Source organism: Triturus cristatus, chromosome 5_1 (genome assembly GCF_964204655.1).
Source record: "Triturus cristatus chromosome 5_1, aTriCri1.1, whole genome shotgun sequence".
NCBI lineage: Eukaryota > Metazoa > Chordata > Amphibia > Caudata > Salamandridae > Triturus > Triturus cristatus.
In genome coordinates, this window is record NC_140587.1 from 709187367 (window position 1) to 709207071 (window position 19705).

At 42.5% G+C, this 19705-nt stretch overlaps 1 protein-coding gene across 1 annotated transcript in view; it reads left to right on the forward strand.

Moving 5' to 3' along the window:
• GAREM1 (GRB2 associated regulator of MAPK1 subtype 1) overlaps nucleotides 1–19705 on the forward strand; it is a 442505-nt gene that overhangs the window by 266007 nt on the left and 156793 nt on the right. Inside the window, exon 3 of the mRNA XM_085605691.1 lies at nucleotides 18918–19048. Within this exon, the coding sequence (XP_085461817.1) occupies nucleotides 18918–19048 (131 nt within the window). The remainder of the gene's footprint in view (nucleotides 1–18917; nucleotides 19049–19705) is intronic.

Genomic DNA, 19705 nt, shown 5'->3' on the forward strand with positions numbered 1-19705 from the left:
TTTTTTACTTAATACCGGGAGCTATTACCGAATCGGTATTTTACCGACTGGATTTTGGGTTGATGCATGAGGCTGATAGACATTTTGATGGTAGCACCCTCTACTCAATGGGACCGATTTTAAAGCAAAGAACTAAACAGAAGCCTTTCCATGGTATCAAGTCTTTTGAAGCAAAATATTCAGCAGTACGGCAGCGTTCCGCAGGGCCATTTCTAGTTTTGTTCAACAATATGTTTTTTTAACTTCTTCACCATGTGGTTCCAGGCTGCTGTACTTAAACTCCTAGCAGGCGAAAAGAAAACTCCTCAGCTTCATGACAAACCATGACTATATCATTAGAACCTCCCACGTGCACACATCCACCCGATCCCACACAACTCGCATTACTGGAGATGTGTTTAGTGAGTTGTGAAACAGCTGCTCAGAGACAATGCGCTCTCCGCCCCCTCAGACACCACTTGACAGTAACATATGTGAACAGATGTTCTGCCCGGTGTCCAACATTTTGGTGGCACAAAAGACCCTGTTTGTTCAGAGCATTACCGGTTACATCATGTCTGATGGGTAACTGATCTCCCGTTTGGGAGCAAGACGTTCACTCCTACGCTGGATTTGGCTGCTGACACCTACATTGAACGTGTGTTTGTGTTTACAGCTAGTAGTTCGCTCAGTAAAGTCCAGGACACATTGATTTGTTTGGCTTGCGTTTCCATGCCCGTGATTACCTTAAAGAGCTAATTCTCTTCATAACTGTGTTAGACTGGAATGTTTGTAAATTGAACAGATTAACTCCATCAATCCTCTCTTCGTTATTGCCTTTGAGAATCACTGGAGTATCCTTCGGTTTGGTTTCTCAGATGCTTTCCTTCGGGCAGGGACTGTGTAAGACATTTCACAGGCACGGTATCAAGTGTGTAGGATTGTGTTATCATAAATGGCCATGTACAGTTAAGCAAAAGACTCCGCGTCTTCATTCATGCTATCCCTGTTACTCGCTTGGCCCGAGATGCCTAAACGTAGTGCAGTGATTTTCAACAGTGCAGAGGGGCACTTTTCTAGCTGAGGAAGAGCCTAGAGACAACAATCTGAGGTTGCGTTACTCTGCGAGGTAAAACTGCAGCCAGTAAATATAGATATCAGTGGGTGGGATATCTCCTCAACCTCAGTTCTTCGCTTAAGAATAGCCGTCAATGTGGTAGTAATGCATAGTTTTCCCCATTCTCAATTGCACAACTGGGAATCTGTGGTATTTTGCTCACATTAATTCCTTCTGGTTTTACCTGGAAAAGTTTGTGAGGAGGAAATGATAGGATACCGGCAGTAGTTTGTGGCCCTTTTGGAACGCACTCCAAAGTATTTTTCCTTCTTTTTAACCATGGATCCAATCTCACAGTGCAAATCTACTCCCGTGGATTTACTCCTGAGTTTAGAGCAGATTTAGTCAAAAAGGGTCGCAGAGTACTCAACGAAATATTTCACAGTAATAAAAATCGAAAAGGGGAAATTCTGGAAGTGTAACTGAAAAACAATGCAAGACACAAAGAAGCCTTTCTCCTTAAAGAAAATCATGTCCCCTCCTGGTTCCCTTCCAGAAAAGACATTCACTGCTTCCTTTGACTGAGCACAGGCTGGGAAGTTACCTACCAGAGGTAAGTGAATCCCCACAATAGGTTTGTGGCTCATCTTCTACTTTCACATGGTGTCATGCCAGAAACTCCCACAGTCCCTCACCAAACTTGCAAATACGCACATTTCAAAATACCAAAGAGCTTCATAAACTCACTCTATAACTATGACATAAAACCAATTCTGTGAATGTGGATTATATGTTTGGAAAGTTTTGTTTTTGTGGCCCCAAGTTCTGCTCCTGTGCAGAACAACCGTCTTTAGGTAAAATCTTTCTCTACTATTTCGCCCTTTTATTGAGGTGAAAACTAATTCAAGATTCTATTAAATGCGATTTATATGGAGCCTACAGGGGAAACGAATCTTCTGGAAACGTCAACTGCATTAACATAATAAAGACGTGTAAAGCCGGACAGTTAGACAGATAATTATAGCGGACAAGCAGAAATGCCTCCCTTACCCTCTCCCTTCGGCATTAAATTGACCTCTCCAGAATATGGTATATTCCCCTCTGAGTGTCACCTCATCTGATAGTGTTTCGGTGCCTGGTCTGAGGCTTCAGCTTTCGAATGCTGGATATCCCCATCATTATTTAGATAGATAGATAGATAGATAGATAGATAGATAGATAGATAGATAGATACACATTTTTCTGCGGTGACGTAGCAAAGATGCCATTAGCTCCAATGCAAAGAAGGGAAATGGAGTCTCCGCCCCCAAGTTTATTAGTTAAAAATAGCTGTACTTTGGGTGCAATAGGCCTCTCACCCTCTACTTTTCTGGAAAAAAAATGTATCTTTATTTTAGGCAGAGGTAAGAAATATTTTACTGTGAACTTAAGAAAAATAAATGTTCACATTTTCACAGCGCAAATATTTGAAAACATCATGCCCTGATACTTTCTTTGTGGCTGCAGATGAAAGTCAACGAAGGGCATTGGGCTTTGACTTGCCTGTGTGATTTAAGACATCGTGGAGTACTGCTGATGGAAATTGCTTTTTTTGGTTGTTGGCTGAAAGGCCCGTTTCAGAGGTGTTGGCAAGTCTACTGTCAGGACGCGAGGGAAATTGGGTAACTTGCCTTCTTTAAACTTCTCTCCAAAACACGGTGAGGTGCAGACAGGCCTGTGGTCCAGACAAGAGAGAATGGGAAGCAGCCCCATTGTGGCTTCCATCTCAAAATGGAGGTTTCTTGTTGGGTGCCCATTACAGGAAAAACAGTCAACTTTGTCATGTATTTTTCCTTGGCGGCGATGCGACGTCTGACATCAAAGGCAACTTCAAAGCGTCTTTTAGAAGTTACAGCTGGCCCTGGAAAAGACTTGAGAGGGGAAAAAAAATTAAACGTGGGCCACGCCATGCGACGATACTATTCATCATTGGTAGCGCACTGACAAAGGTGCTTTGTTCATGTGCACCTGCACAGTTTGGAGCTGCTTTCAGAGCACCAACTCTAAAACCTTGTTTACCAGCCCAAAGAGACAGGCTTGTTACCATTGTACCACAGAAGAAGGACCCCTTTATTGATTGAATAGGAGTGCCAAAGGAAAGCCATTGCTAATGTACTGAGCTTTCTATGGGATGACATCTGTGTTTGAGGGTGGAGATAGAGGATACATAACTGGAGAACAATGCAGTGCTGGGTGTGACTCACAAAATCATCCCTAGCTTAATTACCCAGCATTACCGCACAATCATGCGTAATTACGCAAGGAGCGTAATCATGCATTCAGCACTATTGTCTTAGTGCAAAATGCACTCTTGTGTCCAAAATGGACCACAGGATAGCAGTAAATAGAACAGGCCACGCACAGCAGTAGCCAGCAGCCACTCGTACTATCTGTGGTCGTTGTTCCTGTGTGTCTGCAGAAGGATCTTTGCCCCAAATTACTTAGTTCCATGAGCGGGCACAATAATGTTGTTTTTGGTAATTTTGAGCCACAAGAGTAACAGTGAATTACAGAAATTTCTCTGGCATAATTGAAATATCGCCAAGGCTATAGAGAAGGTGAGGCATATGCAACAAAAGCTGTAGCCTCAAAATAGTGTACCATAATCTTGCACTTTATAAATTGTTGAATAGATACTTATTTTTCAGAGAGAATCACATAAATATTGTTTATCTACATCAGACCACCTACCCTTTATACCGCCTGGATTTTAAATTTGAAAAATTGGAGCATGTTGGAGTACTTTCAGGGTTCCTTACTAATTCATGTGACGGTGAACTGGAGCGTTCATCTGAAAGAAATGTTTGGCGGTATCTTGTTTATTTATCTTCTATGTATGTCAATTTCCACCTGTTGCTAACTTTAGCATTCCTGTACATGAGAGTGCACTGGGTGCAAAGTTATTTTCTAATGCATAAGGGGGTGGTTGGCATGTGGAACAGGGGTACTACCTTGCCCATATCTGTTTAATCGCTAAACAGTCGAACTCCTGAAGTGGAAGTGTACAGCTACAGTACCTGAGGGCTGTACATCCTAAATTAAAGGAGGGTTGACGGCAGGCAGAAGGACTATCTCTTCCCTTCAATTTATTTAAATAAAACCAAACTTTCCCTTACATTCATGCATAGACCCTTGGCATTAAAATCGAGTTCCAGTTCCCAATTCTATTTTAGGAGAATGCCTATTGCAGAAAAAAAGATCAATGTTAATTAGGCTGTATCAGGAGATGGATGTTAACAGGATTAATGTTGCTCTCTGAGTTGGACCTAACATTTGCCCATCCCAGTACAGCCTAGAACTTCTCTTCCTGAGGCAGGCACTTAGTATTTTTATTTCTTTGGTTGTTAAAGATTTGAGGATGATCAAGTTATCACATAGATGTGGTTTCGCCAGAGGAATTAGCTCCCTCTAATCTACGGAAGCACTGGTGTTTGATTTGAATACTAGGTTTGTCTAGTTGTTCGTGACTGCTGCCAGGCATCCTGCTGACTAGAAGTTCCCATGCGCTGCATAATGTTCCAAAGTCTAAATCAATGCTTTGCAGAGCAGCAAAAAATAGGCTTTTCTTGGTTTTGATATGTGAATCTGAACCACAGTGTTTTCTGTCCTGATGAAGATTCCCCTGCTTGTATCATAGAAAGGGAAGCTATTACTGGCAAACATGTAGCCTTCTACTTAAGAACAGCAGAAGTTCACTCACTGAATAGGTGGCTAGGGATCTTCTTACCAAAAAGGCACCCCCAAGTACGCTATTTTAGGCTCAGTACTTGGGTGAAACAGAACATCAAATACAAATAAACATTCCCGCTTGACTTATCTACATTAATAAAAAGAATAAATCGAAAATAGTCCCTGACCCAAAGAAATTTCTTCAAATTTTTATTTTGTTATTCAAACAATCAATATAAGCTTTATTCGGTTTTTGAAAAAGACCATAAAAGCAAAACACAAAAACGTATGCTAAAATCCAGTCATAAAAAGTGCATACATTATAGCAATCAATCCATGATACAGGAATTAGAAACAAGTACAGTAATGTATTCATAAGTTACTTTCATTAATTTTTTATATACATTTTGTCTTACTTTGATTTGCATATCTTTCACGTTTTTTATACACCATTTCTTCTTCACATTTTCCTAACCGCCCAAAACCCCCCACACCCCTCCTGGATGTACTAACAGGTTGGATCCCAACAAGTGAGCTTTCCTGACGAGGCTGAGAGATGGTTTACTTGGCCACCCAGCCCTTCAGAACCAACAATTGTCCCACAGCAGCTTCTCCATAGTCTGCCGGGATCACCTCACTCTCTCCCAACTCATCTCATTCTCACATAGAATGCTGATGCCCAACATCCTGCTGGTGATTCTGTATCCAAAAGGCCCACAAAGATAGCATGGTGGAGCACTTGGATACTTCTGAACTCTCGGAGGATCAGTTGATCCCTAGTATCACCGCTGGTGTCTTTTGTCTTTTAGAGTTCAGTGTTAATGAAAATTGCTCAAATTTCGGGGGATAAAGCTATGTCCAGAGCAGACGCCACCTGCGGGATAGTATGGTTGAGGAAATTCAGCCGGTGGATTCTCCTCCAGATTTCATATTATTTTCCAGAAATCTGAGGATTTTCCATTGCACCGATCATTAAATCGGATCTTGAGTCAGAACTACAAGCTGCTCATTTCTTAAATGTCAGATGGCTGCATTCATGCTTTTCGTGTGTGGTGAAAGTGTTGAGAAATCACTGTCACACAGTGTCACGTCTCCTTTCTTCTTGCTGAGACATTCTGCAGTAATAAATTGATTCTTTGTAATGACAGCTGTGCAGATTACATTTGCAGCTCGCACCGACAGGGCATGCAGCGGCGTGAAAACATGCCCCTAGGATTTGTGGTGGCTTGAAGCCGGACTCATCTCTGCCTGCTGCTTGTTGATTGTTTGCTGATGACCAGTTTTGTTCTTTTCTACGTGTTAGCTGTTCATAAGTATAGCTTAAATCCTTTATGTAGATCTATCAATATCAGCCTTGAAAGCTAAGACATTCACAGTGCCCGTATCGTTAGCATCTGCCAAGTGTAAACCTTCTCAAGAATATGTTTAAAAAAAACAGGAATCCAAACATATATTTCATTTAGTGTTGGTGAAACCGAATTCTTTATTAAAAATATGTTTGTGAGATGGATCTTTTTAAACTCTAGAATCCTTACGATAGTACTGTGTTACCTGTGGCGTCCGTGTTCTACATCGCTGCCCAAGCAGTGGACTCTAATCATAGACCTGGCCGGCTTTTGTGGTTGGAATGTTTCTCCTACCATGGACTCTTGAATCATTTCTTCCATCTGGGAGTTCAGTGGGAGGCTAAGATGTGTGCCCGTTGTACTGTAACTGTGCCTGGACAGCAAAGGAGCAGCAGGTGCTTGCCCAGGTCTAGTACTGGGAGACTCGATACCTGGTGACCTCATGGATGTCTTACCCCGTTTATGGGGATCATCAAACACCTGAGTCCGGTGATCTGATGAACTCACTCTAATCTTCTGGAAAGGAAAAGGGCACTGTCTTTTGTGCTCAGGCTCCGATCACATTGTAAAGCTTGCACTTCTGTGGGACTGGGCGTTCGTCCTAAAAGTAATTTCTGGGAATGAGCACGGTATGTGAGAACCCTTTTACCAAGAAATCTGTCTTATTCTTTGCTGATGAGCCTGGAGTGGAGACCGTTTTAGAGCTCTTGGTGTTAGTTTGGGAGGCCCTGGTTAGGGCCAACTACCTACAGCAGCCCAGATTGCCTTATAGGGGGAGGTGTCCATGAGCACAGATCCCCATTCCCATGCGGCCTGCAGCGCCAGAAACCCAGCGACCACAGATTCCCCACTACATCGTGTGCCATTAGCATTCACTACCCAACTACACCTCAGCAGAAGTCTGTCGCTGCGACCCACTGAACAGCTACGTTTGGTCTGCTTTCCCATCAGGGAGGACCTGGGGGTCATACAGTTTATACATCAGTCTACAAGGATTGCCAATCAACCTAGCTAAGTGTGAGGCTTTCCGAGACAGTGATGAAGGCAGACAGGCTGCTGTTTATAAAACAGTTTATTCTCTTGGTCAAACACTATGAACCTTATTACATGTCCACTCCGTCTGGTCCCAGTATCACTCAGATCCTCAGTCCTGGCTTCCCAGAGAAGTAGAACTTAGCATCTTTCCTTCTTGTCTCAAAATGGGATTCTATCCTGCCTGAAATACAGAAGCAGCAATCGGCAAACATCCTGTCAGCTTCTCCTCGACTGACTGACTCGCGTAAGGGCATTTTCAGAGCACTCCCTTTTCCAGGCAGCATCCTTTCTCTTCGAGTGGATCTTTGGTGGGTTGTCTCTTCTTTCTAAATATCTTTACCCTGGTAGGGTGACTTATTTTAGGATTAGCTGTAACCTCAACCCCCTTTATGTGGTAAGCACGCCCCCTTCCTTGGATGTTGCACATTTTTAGGATGTGGAGGTTGTGTTAATTGCCTGGGCATTCTGAAGAAATCCATACCAATTGTGAGTCCCTCCATTTCTGGTGAGTGCTTGACATATGATGTACTGCGTACTGAGTCACAAACTCACCTAAGAATACTGCTGCCTAACCGCGTTTTTCGGCGAGTGCAGGAATATTCGTGAAATGTTCAAGAAATGCTCGCTTCCAAGCATTGTATGATATTGGCCATCCCTGTCCTGCCTGTCAGCACTACTGTCACATTGACAAGAACAAGTTTACCTGCCAACGCATGTTTGGCCATAGCCTTAGCATTCACATTAATTCTGCCAGGCGGCAGTGTGCGCAAATTTGATAAAACTGTGTCATTGTGTGATTAATGCTTTTCTCATGTGGTGACAGGAGTGAGGTCCCCCCAGGGACATTTAGACTCTTGCTCAGAGATTTTCCAAGAAGCTCTTCATGCCCTGAGGCTTTCAGCATTTGGCTCCAAGTGACGGAGTGGAGGACCACGGTGATATCACAATCTATGCTCTTGTACATCCGATTGTCATCCTTGCATCTTTTGCCTCTCCGGACGCTTGTCAGCTCCATGGTCCCACACTTAGAACTATTCGCTCCTACTTCATTGTGGCTTGCCTTGCCAGCCATTTCATCTCTGGCCACTGGTGTAAGCTGGCTGCTCCCTCATTGCTGGGATGGGGGCATGAGGCCCCTTTCACCCTTCTGAAGATGTAGTCACTGCTGGTAGGCCCAAACCGCAACCTACTTAGATCCACCTCTTCTATTTGAGATATATTTTTCGGAAAAGATCCCTAGTGTAATCACCATCTTTCCTGAATATTGGCAAAAGGAGGGCAGCACTCAGGAAGGAACATCCTTATTTGGGCCCATGATGAGCTTGTTCTTAGTTTTCCACTCTACTGCCTCTCTACTGGTGGAAACAACTAACGCCGTGTGCTTGTTCCATATTTCCATTCTCCGTTTGATGTTTACTACATGACGTGTTCTGTTCCTTTGCTCCACGAGTGTTCAGTGCTAGTTTGCAGTTGTCTTCCCTTTCAGATGTTTGCGGATTAATTAAGCTCCAGTTAGTCCATCTCTGTTGGAATATTATCTTTGGTAGTGGAGTGATCTCTCTTCTCTCATTTGACACGAGGATGTCAAGGTCCATTTTAGCCACTAATCGTTCTGTTTCTTTTCCCATTATTCAGCCCGCCTATGCTTTGAAGAGCCCATCCTTGCCACAGGGGTACGAGGTTGGGGGAGTCTTCTGTTTACCCCTGATCGAAAAACTACAAGCCCTGATACACTGTATTTACGGTATATGAAACTTAGGATTGCTTTGTGTTTTGTCCTTTTAAACAAAACTGTTGCTACTGTAGCCTGTCTTTGCAGCAGCGAAATAGATGTTACATTTTGTGTGGTGCCAGACAGCTGTTAAGAAACCTGGTGGACGTAGACATTCACTGACTGCTGAGCACTTGTTTTTCATAGGAACACATGAAATCAGACAGGCACTAGAACGAAAAACGCTGTACATTTTTTGACCTTTTTTTGAGTGACTGATATTAATTTCAGATATGGTCCTTGCCTGTATACCTTATTATGAGAAAAGTGTCTGCAGGGGTAGTGTTACCGGTCCTCAGAGATGCAAAAGGCACACTATACCCCAACTGTGAACCTGGAAGGGGCCATTTTCTTTACTTTCATTAGGGTCCATGGAACCCTTATCGCACCGCTGTATGAGAAATATCTAGGCACTCTTTGTCACGTCTGTAAGTGTACGCCCTAAATTAAAGGAGGGTTGACGGCAGGCAGAAGGACTATCTCTTCCCTTCAATCTATTCACATAAAACCAAACTTTCCCTTACATGCATGCCTAGACACTTGGCATTAAAATCGAGTTCCAGTTCCAAATTCTATTTTAGGAGAATTTCTATTGCAGAAAAAAAGCTCAATGTTAATTAAGATTATAATCTGAAAGACTCCACCTCAGAGCACCTCAATTTGAGAGCAAGAGTTTGAAAATTAACAGTGCCCTTCCAGACACCCCACAGCACAACCACAGTCATTTATTGTGCAACCGGAACTGATATTGATAGGCAATTGACACTTATAGTTTCACAGAGTGAGTGTATTAAACAAATGTGTAGATATCTATTCTAAATTTACATTACATGGTGTGTTTCATCTCTTAATGTATTTACGAGGTACATGCTGGTCTTGCTTCTCTGCCAGTTTAACTGTCAAACGGACTTATTGCTAACTATATACATAAGTGGGCTCCGCTTCTGCTCTTTTTAACCGCATGTTTTCTTCTGTCAGCTTCTTTGAGCTGTTGGTTTAGGCTTTGTCAATCAAGTTTTAGTTTAGCCGAGTAGAGCATTCATTTCTCTCACCTAATCCTGTTGGCTGTTTTGGGTGTCTCCTTCCGCCTCCCCTTGATTGCTTATTGTAAACTGAACGAGAGAGTACTTTACAGCTTTACATCTGTCTGTTCCTGCTGACTGCCTTCTGTATGTCTCACTCAAATGTGCCAAAGCTGCACGTGTTAACACATTGAATTCAGACCTAATGGCTTTGCTGGTGCTTGTTAATGTTGCAGGTCGTGTATCATGTAACAAGCCCTTCTTCTGAACTAAGCATTCTCTCACTTGAGGCTTTCTTTTAACATCTATAACTTTACGTATTGTATGAATGGGGCACCACAGGTTGCTACCAACCAAGTGCATCTGTATTTTGTTGCTTGAAATTTAAATTGTAACACCATCCATGAACTACATTTGCACCATTTTGTGGCCAATACCTGTCCCTCTTTAAGTAATCTGGGCATAATTATCCCAAGGCAGTAGGCATATTGTATTATTGCCTTTATTAATGAATTGGCTTTTGATGTTACTAATGTTTTACTTTTTCTAATGATTAGTTTGACAGTTTAATAAATCTATAAACTGGAAAGAAGACTGTGCATATGTTTCCTTACTGGTCTTGGCTGATTATCTGAGCACAGGATTCTCCATTTTTGCGAATTGGCCCTCGTTAATGTTAATTGAGTTGGTGCATCAACAGCAGTATTTCTTATCCAATGAATTATGGGTTGCTTGGTGTAGGGTGGTTAAGATGGAAGGTGCTAGATATTTTGTTTTTCATTCATGTTCCCATCCGGAAGTTTTCTCATTATTTACGGACCTAATTATTAAACATTTTCACTAAGCACAGAACTGATCAAAAGGATGAGTCTGTGGTTTCATAGGAAAACTTGCCTGCAATAATGGTTCCAGAGTGTTAGGGGCACCATTGAGTATTTTAAAAGTAGTGTGCTCCCTATGCACCATAAAAAAGGCAGTTTTTCAGGCTTTTTCTTTTGTGCGGATTACTGGTGGTGCTTTGAGGCTGTTGCCGTACCCTGCTAGATGGGATGGTCCCACGTGAGAGTGAGGAAAACATAATTTCTTTAAATTCCCATGACCCGAGTCACACAGGTTTCTGGGCCCCTTTGTTTCCGCCTTCAAAGCTGTCTTATTGTTAAGCAAGCCACTTATTCGTAAAGTCTTGTTAAAACATCAATACAATATCAGATATGGTTGGTATCACATCTGATTATTCTTGGGTGGTTATAAGAGTAGGCTGGTATTCCTCCATTGCTGTTCACCCACACTTTAATAGTTGCCTTTAACTTTCAACTTTAATTCAATACCAACAGGTTATTACACTCCTCTTGTAAAATATTTTTTTAGGTTTCGATTTAGCAAAGACTACGCAAGACCTTTTGAAAAAAGAGGCTGTAAATTTAGCATGGTGGTGTGTATAGTCTAGTTAAGACCGAATTATAGAAGCAAAGGAGAACTGGGTATGTAATTGAGGCTGTTCCAGAAAGCACACTGCATTTTGTATATTGACATTGCTCATAATTAAAGTTTGACGGTAGATGGAAATGTTGATGCAAGACTTTGCATTGGGGTGTCAACAAAGTCAGTTTCATTCCACGATCCCTGACCAGGCGGACACTTTATGCACAAGGGTTTGAGCCTGGCATGCTTTTTATTATAATAACCAAAAGTGTACAAAAACCAAACCTAATTCTCTGATACACATAGCCTGATGTACTGGTGTTGCATTAAAGGGGGGGATTGTGAACCCGCTCCTCCGTATCTTAGGGTGTTCAGCTCCAAAGGAAAGGCTTCTTGGCTGCTGCTTATGGAACTGCAGTAAATAACAGGTCAGGTCCCTTTAGTAGTTCAGCCATCACCCTTGAGGCTGTAATGTTACACCTTAACGTAATATGATGGATGTTCTTTTGTCTGAAATAACACGCTTTTAGGACTTGCAACCCTTAAAAAAAGAAGCCATGCAAACATGCAGCCACACACCAAATACTGCTACAGACTGGCACAGCCACATAACGCTGGTTCCATTTTAATCCATCGACGTTTTGAGACCCATTTTGTCCTCTGGACAACTTGTCAGACCTGAAAGGTTACCCACTATGATACTCCAGTTACTAACTCTGTACCAATCCTCAGGATGATCTCCCAAAATCTTCAACTCACATGCATCCAAGCTGAGGAAGCAAGTGTTGCCACAAATATTAGAAGTTATTGGTGTTAAAAAAAAAAAAAATCTTTACTACGTACTTAACATCTGTGCCAAGATGCATGTATTTTTAGGCGATTAAGGGATTATCCAAACATGGATGTCTACAATCTCATACGTTTCAAAGTATATTTATATTTTAGTATGCATTTACCAGTTGTGCAGTGCACACTTGTACCTTAATGAAATGCGCTACTCTTTCTGCAAGACTAAGCTTGGTAGTGTGAAGTTCTTACACAAAGATCCTGCCACAGAACATACTCTAGACTCCGTAAGGGAGAATCTACCACTGTCTGCTCATCATACACTTCCAATACTTCTATCTTTTTCAAAAGACAAAAACAAAAGTTATCTATCAGAATGGATGTTTAAGACCTTATGAATGTTGTCCCATATTGCAAGTTACAATGAGTGTGTTGTGTTGTGGCGTCTATGGCCTAATTGACGCGTACTGCCATGGGGTGCTACATTTTTGCTTACCCGCTTGTGGATTGTTCTATGAGCCATCTTTCGGCCTGGTGTTACCTAAAATCTTTTGCTTTTTAGTTAAAAAAAATACCTATATCTATATCCATATTGATCATACAAACTTACTTACAAGTGCTGTCAGTAAGCCCTCTTCAACCATTAGCTTGCTGTAGCATCATTCATATTTTGCTTCTGTCCACCATAGCCTACAGCATGGGTAACGGGGTTAGCCTCTTAAGCCACTTGCTGATCTGGCTGTGAGAGACTGCATTCTGCCCTTGCGCAATGTACACATGCACACCATAGGTAATCCCTTTAATTGCCAGGGACTACTGCTGCAGTGTGTGCTTACACATTATCTATATACATAGACTTTTGAATGGTGCTTGTTTTCACACTATGTTTTATTTTATTTATTTGCAGAATTTTATATAGGACTGGCTAGACACGGAGGTATCAGAGCGCTTTACATGAGGATTAACGAGTTATAAAATTAAGTCAGTTACAGGAGCATACTATAACATAGGAAAAAAACAGTGTTACACAGTAACATGAGTTACTAGAGCATAGCTTAACATATACACATATCCTATGGGTATAGAAGAAAGAGGGGAAAAGTAAAATGGGATTGGAATGAAGATAGGGTCAGGAAGACCGTCAAGGGGGAAAAGTAATTCAGGGGAACCAAAAAGACAAAGTCAGAGTCACACAAATGGCTGATTCGTCGTAAGGAGGGGGAGGAAAGGAGACACGGTTGAGAGACGAATGAAAGTCTGCCCAGTGTGCGGCTGGGTAGGTGACGGCCAAGGGAGTGATCCACAGCCAATCTCCTCTATAGCTACCTAGGTAGCTGCTCGGGAATCGGCCATATTACTATGTGCGCTTTCATAAAAAAGAAAATCACAAACAATATAAGAAATGGCAAAACCAAAGGGCCAGCGCCAGACTGACTGACTTTGCGCTGCTTGTTTGTATTATTCTCAATATATACGGGTTTCCACTGTTCACTGTATGTTGCCTACTGCTGTTTTTTAGATCTCGCCTATGGCAGTGCATACGCTGTCTGTTGCGAGACATATTGTTATTTTACAGTGGGATTAGAGTCTGCATTGTTGCTCTCATTGCTCGCTTCTTACGTATTAGCTCTGTATGCTTTGCTTCCTCTTGTTGCATTTGCTCCTCCCATGGAGCAGGATTCATTACTATGTCCTTCCACAGCTCACTTTTTCAGGTGCTACTTTTTTCTTTTTGTTTGAGCACTCAACTAGAATGCATGTGTTCCAGGTGTCTCCCTCTTCTGCTTTTTTTCCTGCTGTGTTGCACTCTTTTGCCCGTATGATTTTCCCTTGGCCAACCTTTTTTTCCTGTCCACTTACTTCCTCCACTCCATGTTGCTCTCACAAACTGTTTGTTTGCTCCCCACCTCCAATGGACTCCATTGTTGTTTCCACCCTGCTGTTGCTCCCCCCATTTATTTCAACCCCCATCCTCCCATTGCTTCTACTCAACCCAACTGCGCTCCACATTGTTGTCTCTTGCAGATGTTTCTCCCATTGTGCTTCGCTCCCAGGGAAGCTGAGGATATTTGGATCATCTTTGCCAAGGAGCAAATGACCCACACAGTTTTTGGATCAATTTTGCTGGGAACAAATTGGGCAGTTCCACTTCTAAAAGGTGCTGTTGCACCAAGAGGCCCAGGGCCTACTATCACATCCTGAGTTGGCAGTGTAGGAGGTTGGGCCCTCTGCTTTCTTTTACTGAAATGCACCATTCCCCCCTGGCATGTAACACCAGCTGTGCTCCTGCCCTCCCAGAGATGCTGTAGAATGACGGCCACTGAGGAGCAAAGCAGTTGCTCCTTCTCATTGCTCCACATCTTTTAGATTTGACTCCACGGTTGTACAACATCACAATTTTTAGGTCTTGCCGAGAGGCATCTTTTAGCTGTTTGTAGGCAAACTCCTGTTGTGGACCACAGGTTTTTCTTTTTATTCAACTTAAAGGGCTAAGTAGTTAGATGCATGGTTTAAACGTGAACTACAATCCTGTGTTGTACACAGCATGCTGCCTGACCAGCTTTTTTACATGCCTCTTTTTGAGTTTTCTGCTATTGAATTCAAACATATCACACATCCAAACATATCACACAATAACAAACATGCCTGAACCAAGCCAGATGTGTTGTATTTGTGAGTGCTTGTTAGCAGTTGGATATAAATTAGTAACAAAGTGATTTTGTTGTAAATAATTAGAATGGTAATTACAAATGATACTTATGTGTCCATCACTTTGTGTGCACAGGAGAGAGGCCAAGGATTGGATGAGCATGTAATCTGAACCATGTTATGGGCCACTGACTCACAGTGCCTTCAGCCTCATCTCAAGAGTTCTCAATTGTGTCCCCTTTTTGACACACTCCTACAATCCGCATTCACCCTGGTACCTCCATGAGACTCTACTCACATGTACCTTACAAGCATTGGAAACCCAATAACTCAACTTTTTAGAGCAAAGACCTCTTGGCTTTGCCAGTACTTGGTGGAGTCGATTTCAATACAAAAGTGCAACAAAGCATTCAGGCTTTACAAATGTTAACAAATTCAAAGTCTTTACTTACGTAAAATATGCAATGTATACAGTAACATATTGCAAAGCCAGTAGTTCCCAAAAGCAAGACCTATTGACTTTCCCAGTTGTGGAAATGTGCCTAAAAGTGGGCACACTGGTGCAGGGTCACCCTCTTGTCCACGGGTCCAAAGTCTAACAAAATAGAGATCGGCACTGGAGTTGAAATAAAATAACAAGTTTATTAATCACTCATGAGTGGGACCACGTCCACACAACACTCTCAAGTGCTTCAGGAGGTAGTACACTGAATTCACAAACCATCGTCCCTGTTATACCATTTTGTTGCAATGTAAGCATGTGAACAGAAATGGAAACAAGTTTAGAAATAGCTATCAGCAAACAAGGGCAGATGGATGACTACGTGGTCAGCAAAGTGGGAGGGGTGCAGGAATGCTTATGGCAGCAGTAAATGGTCGACATTTAACATCTGAGACCAGGTGCACTGGCAGCTACAAAACCCCAGCACGTACATTGCTTAGCCATGTCAGGATGTCAACTAAAATAGATAACACAAGCAGAGTGAAAAGGACCAGTTGCAGAGGACGGAAGAATTACGAAGGAAACAAAATAGATACCACAGCCAAAATGGCTGTTGCTTATGCTAAGTAAAATATTACCCGTTTCCACACAGTGTTTAATTGACAGTCCTTACATACTTGGTTCAATTTTTTGTTTTGCTTTCTATTTGCTCCTTCAGTTTTTAAACCTCGATGCTGCGCTGCCGTACTTTTCCCCCCATCTTGTCTTATGAACGTGGCACTTCAAACACATCAGATACTAAAGAAATGACAAGGAGTGAGTGAGAGAGAGAGCAGAACATCCCTTGCGTTTTGCCAAGGTCCCTGGGCAATCTGAAATTAACTTGGGAACAGCTATGTTCCTAGTGTGCTCTGTAGCTTGTATTGTATTGTATTGTAATTGCATTTATATAGCGCTTACTGTCCCTGATGAGGCATCGAAGCGCTTTTTCGGCGAGTAGCACACTGCTCCGGAACCCATAAAGGATTAGTGTTGAATTAGTATAGTGAAATATGAAAGTGTTTAAGTGGTGGATTGGTTAGTCAGTTATTTGCATTCAGAAGGATAGTGGAAGGAAAAAAGGTTTGTATTTATATAGCGCTTGTTACCTCTGATGGGTTGATGAAGCACTTTTGTTTAGGTGAGTAGCACGCTACTCCGGAAACCCATAAAGGATTAGTGGTGAATTAGTATAGTGAAATATGAAGGTATTTTGATTGGTGGATAATAGTCAGTTATTTGAAATGAGAAGGATAGCGGAGGTATACTACACATGTATAGATAATTTTACTATGTTTCCTTTGCCTAAAGAATTATACCCTCTGGGTTAGGAATTACTGGCCCTCATGGGCACCTGATTTGTTTTAAACATGTTTTTATTATTTTTATTTCCTATCATACATTACACTCTATTACATATAGTAATGTGGTTACCAAGTTGCTTGGATACAGTTCCACAGGCACAAGGTTCAATGATCACGTCAACATTATATTCTATAAAAACAACCTAAAAAAATTAGCAAATTGAGCCAGTCTGGAACTTTTTCATCACTGAATCTGTCAGTCTTGCAATCAATTCCCTGTGCAGCATGAAGCATACCTTCATTATTCATATTACACCATAGTATGTGAGTTTGTGTCTTGGGCACTTGGTTTGTTCAGCAATGCTTTATCCCTAGTGGGAATTTGTGCCACGCATATTTTCCCTATGGATGTTAAATTCTTCCTCGAGGTTGTAAGTGTTCTTGACCAGCTTAATATCCACTCTCATGCTCACCAAGTGGAATAGTTAAGTTTGTATGTGACCCATATCCTAATGTTATGTTACTCTTGTGTGCTGTAGTTTTCTTATTGTATATAGTTAAAGGCTTGTTGACAAATTCTCCCTGTGTTGACTACATAATTAACCCCTTGCATGCTCTTGACGGAACCACGCCGTCATGAGCCACGGGCGGCGTGTGCTCATGACGGCGTGGTTCCGTCATGCCGCGGCCGCTCCTCCCACGCGGCACTAATTTCCCGCCTGTGCGGGCGAAATAGAGAGTGGGCGGAGTCGTGACGGAACCACGCCGTCATGAGCACAGCTCGCCCGTGACTCATGACGGCGTGGTTCCGTCATGAGCATGGCGGCGCCACGCTCACCCCCCCAGCGCTGCGGCGGAATTCGCGCCACAGCGAAGGGGTAAGTGAGGCTGCAATAACAATATAGCGGCACTCTCCATGTGAAGGTTAAATGTCTTAGTTAGCACCTTAGAACATTTTACTTGTGCCTTGAAGTTGGCCGATTGCAACAGTGGACTTTGGTTCTGATCCAGGATTCTGCTAGGTGTATTTTATGTTGTACTTGTTTCCACTCACCACCCATACCTAATCCTTCCTCCGACCTAGGGCATGAAACACAGGTTCCAGGTAAGAGTCTTGAAGGTCCCAAGGCCAGAACAGAGTCATTCATGGTCCGTAATCATTTCTTGAGCCTCCGCCAGTTGACAAATTGATGCCTCCCTAACTTTGGTTACTGAACGTCCATACCAGCTGCCGGGCTCCATTTTCATCACTTCTCTGGGACACAATAAACCCTTTACTTTGGTGTCTGTGTATTTCCATTGTTACACTGCTTCGGGGTGGACGACATAAACCCATGTATTTTGGCACTCGTCTGCCCCCTCTGAACCTCACAGGACCCTAAGAAGTAGAAAATAGCACATCCCTAGGCGCCTGTTTTTCAATCTAACACGAAATACAAATATTGCATGATACTCACCCTTTCACTTGCATACCATAATCAAAATTTGCTACAATACAGTGGTGTAAACTTCACTTGCTATGACATACCCTGTATGAGGACCTTGTACACTTCGCACAACTCTTCTTACATAGGCCTCACCATAACCGCACACCTTTCCAGCCACACTGACCGGTCCGCCTATAGCCACTACAGACAGAGTTCTACTGTGCCGCCCCTGCATACATGCCAACACTACAAATTTAGGCAGAATACTCTTGATTAAAACTAATTTTAAAACATTTAAAAAGGTTTATTTCAAATTTGTACTTATTGGAAAATCCTCCACTTCAATGCAAGTCAAGTTGAAAATTAATTTGCTACGATATTTTTTTTTAATCTCCTCTGTTCCTAAATGTTGTCATGTATGCACTAGTGACAGTTGCTCATTGCACACATGCTATATAACACTCTGTATTGGTGCTCACTTTTCATTAATGAATACTGCATTTGCCTGTCTAAGCATCCTACATGAACTATTCGACACATGGCTGGGGCGCAGATCTGTGACGCCAGAAATGGCCTGGTTTCTATTTAAAATACACCATAACTGAAATTAATATGCTTTTTTAAAAGGTCTAACTGGTAATTATCACCTTGGAATAATTAAAGAATAGGCCATTTCTTTGTTTGGGAAATCGTTTTACTGTATAACTAGAAACGAAGCGTAGCACGAATTAACTAAGTAGTGTATCTAGAAGGTGAAATAAATAATTAACAAACAGAACTCTTTTTTGTGGCCCTGCTGGCTCTACACTTGTGACAGAAGCATGCACGGTCGCGTGAACAGTTCATAAACGCGGCAGGTCCGTGGCAGAGACGCTGGCGCGCGCGCTGCCCTGCTCGTCAGAGCTCTCACTGTCCTTTTCTTGTTTTCAGGGCAGTTCAAGCTGCTGGAGCAGGACCGGGACATTAAGGAGCCAGTGCAGTATTTCAACAGCGTGGAGGAAGTGGCCAAGGCGTTTCCGGAGCGGGTTCACGTCATGGAGAACATCACGTTCAACGTCAAGGTAGTCGCGAAGAGCAAATATTTATCGGCCGTCTCCCGGTGATTACGCGGCGAGGCGTCCGTGTGGAGCAGAAATGTGTGTGGGAGGAGGGGGCTGTCGCGAGCGAGGCAGCCGGGCTCGCTTTTTCCAAATTCCAAAGCACTTACGTGAACGAATTAGGACCTCTTTTGGTTCGTTCTCATGCCACTATGTGAACACGTTTGGTGCATGTTTTGTTTTTTGTTTTATGGGGATTAGATACATACTGAAATTGCGAATTTTTCAGTAATGACTAAAGGCATGTCCAGCTCGATCTCTTGTTCTTGTCATTTCCGCTATAAACGCATTATTCACTGCCATAATTAGTTATTCGCTCATGCAAGGCAAGCCTTGTGTTTTATGGTGCACAGTGATGCTGTCAGTTTTTGGGCCATCTGTGAAAGCAAAAATAGATATTAATTTCCCTTCTGCCTCCTTCGCTCTCTTGCTGCCTTCTACAATCTCTTGCTCTCCCCACTGCTGAACCACAACACAAGCTTCTAACGCCTTCCACCGCAACTAACTGTCACTCTATTTGGTGGGCTGTTGTATTCCCCTGTCTAATCCTCTGCTCTCCTCTTACCCTCTCCTGAAACCCCTCGTCCTTTTGACACAACCTTAGGGTGTAGGAAATGTTCT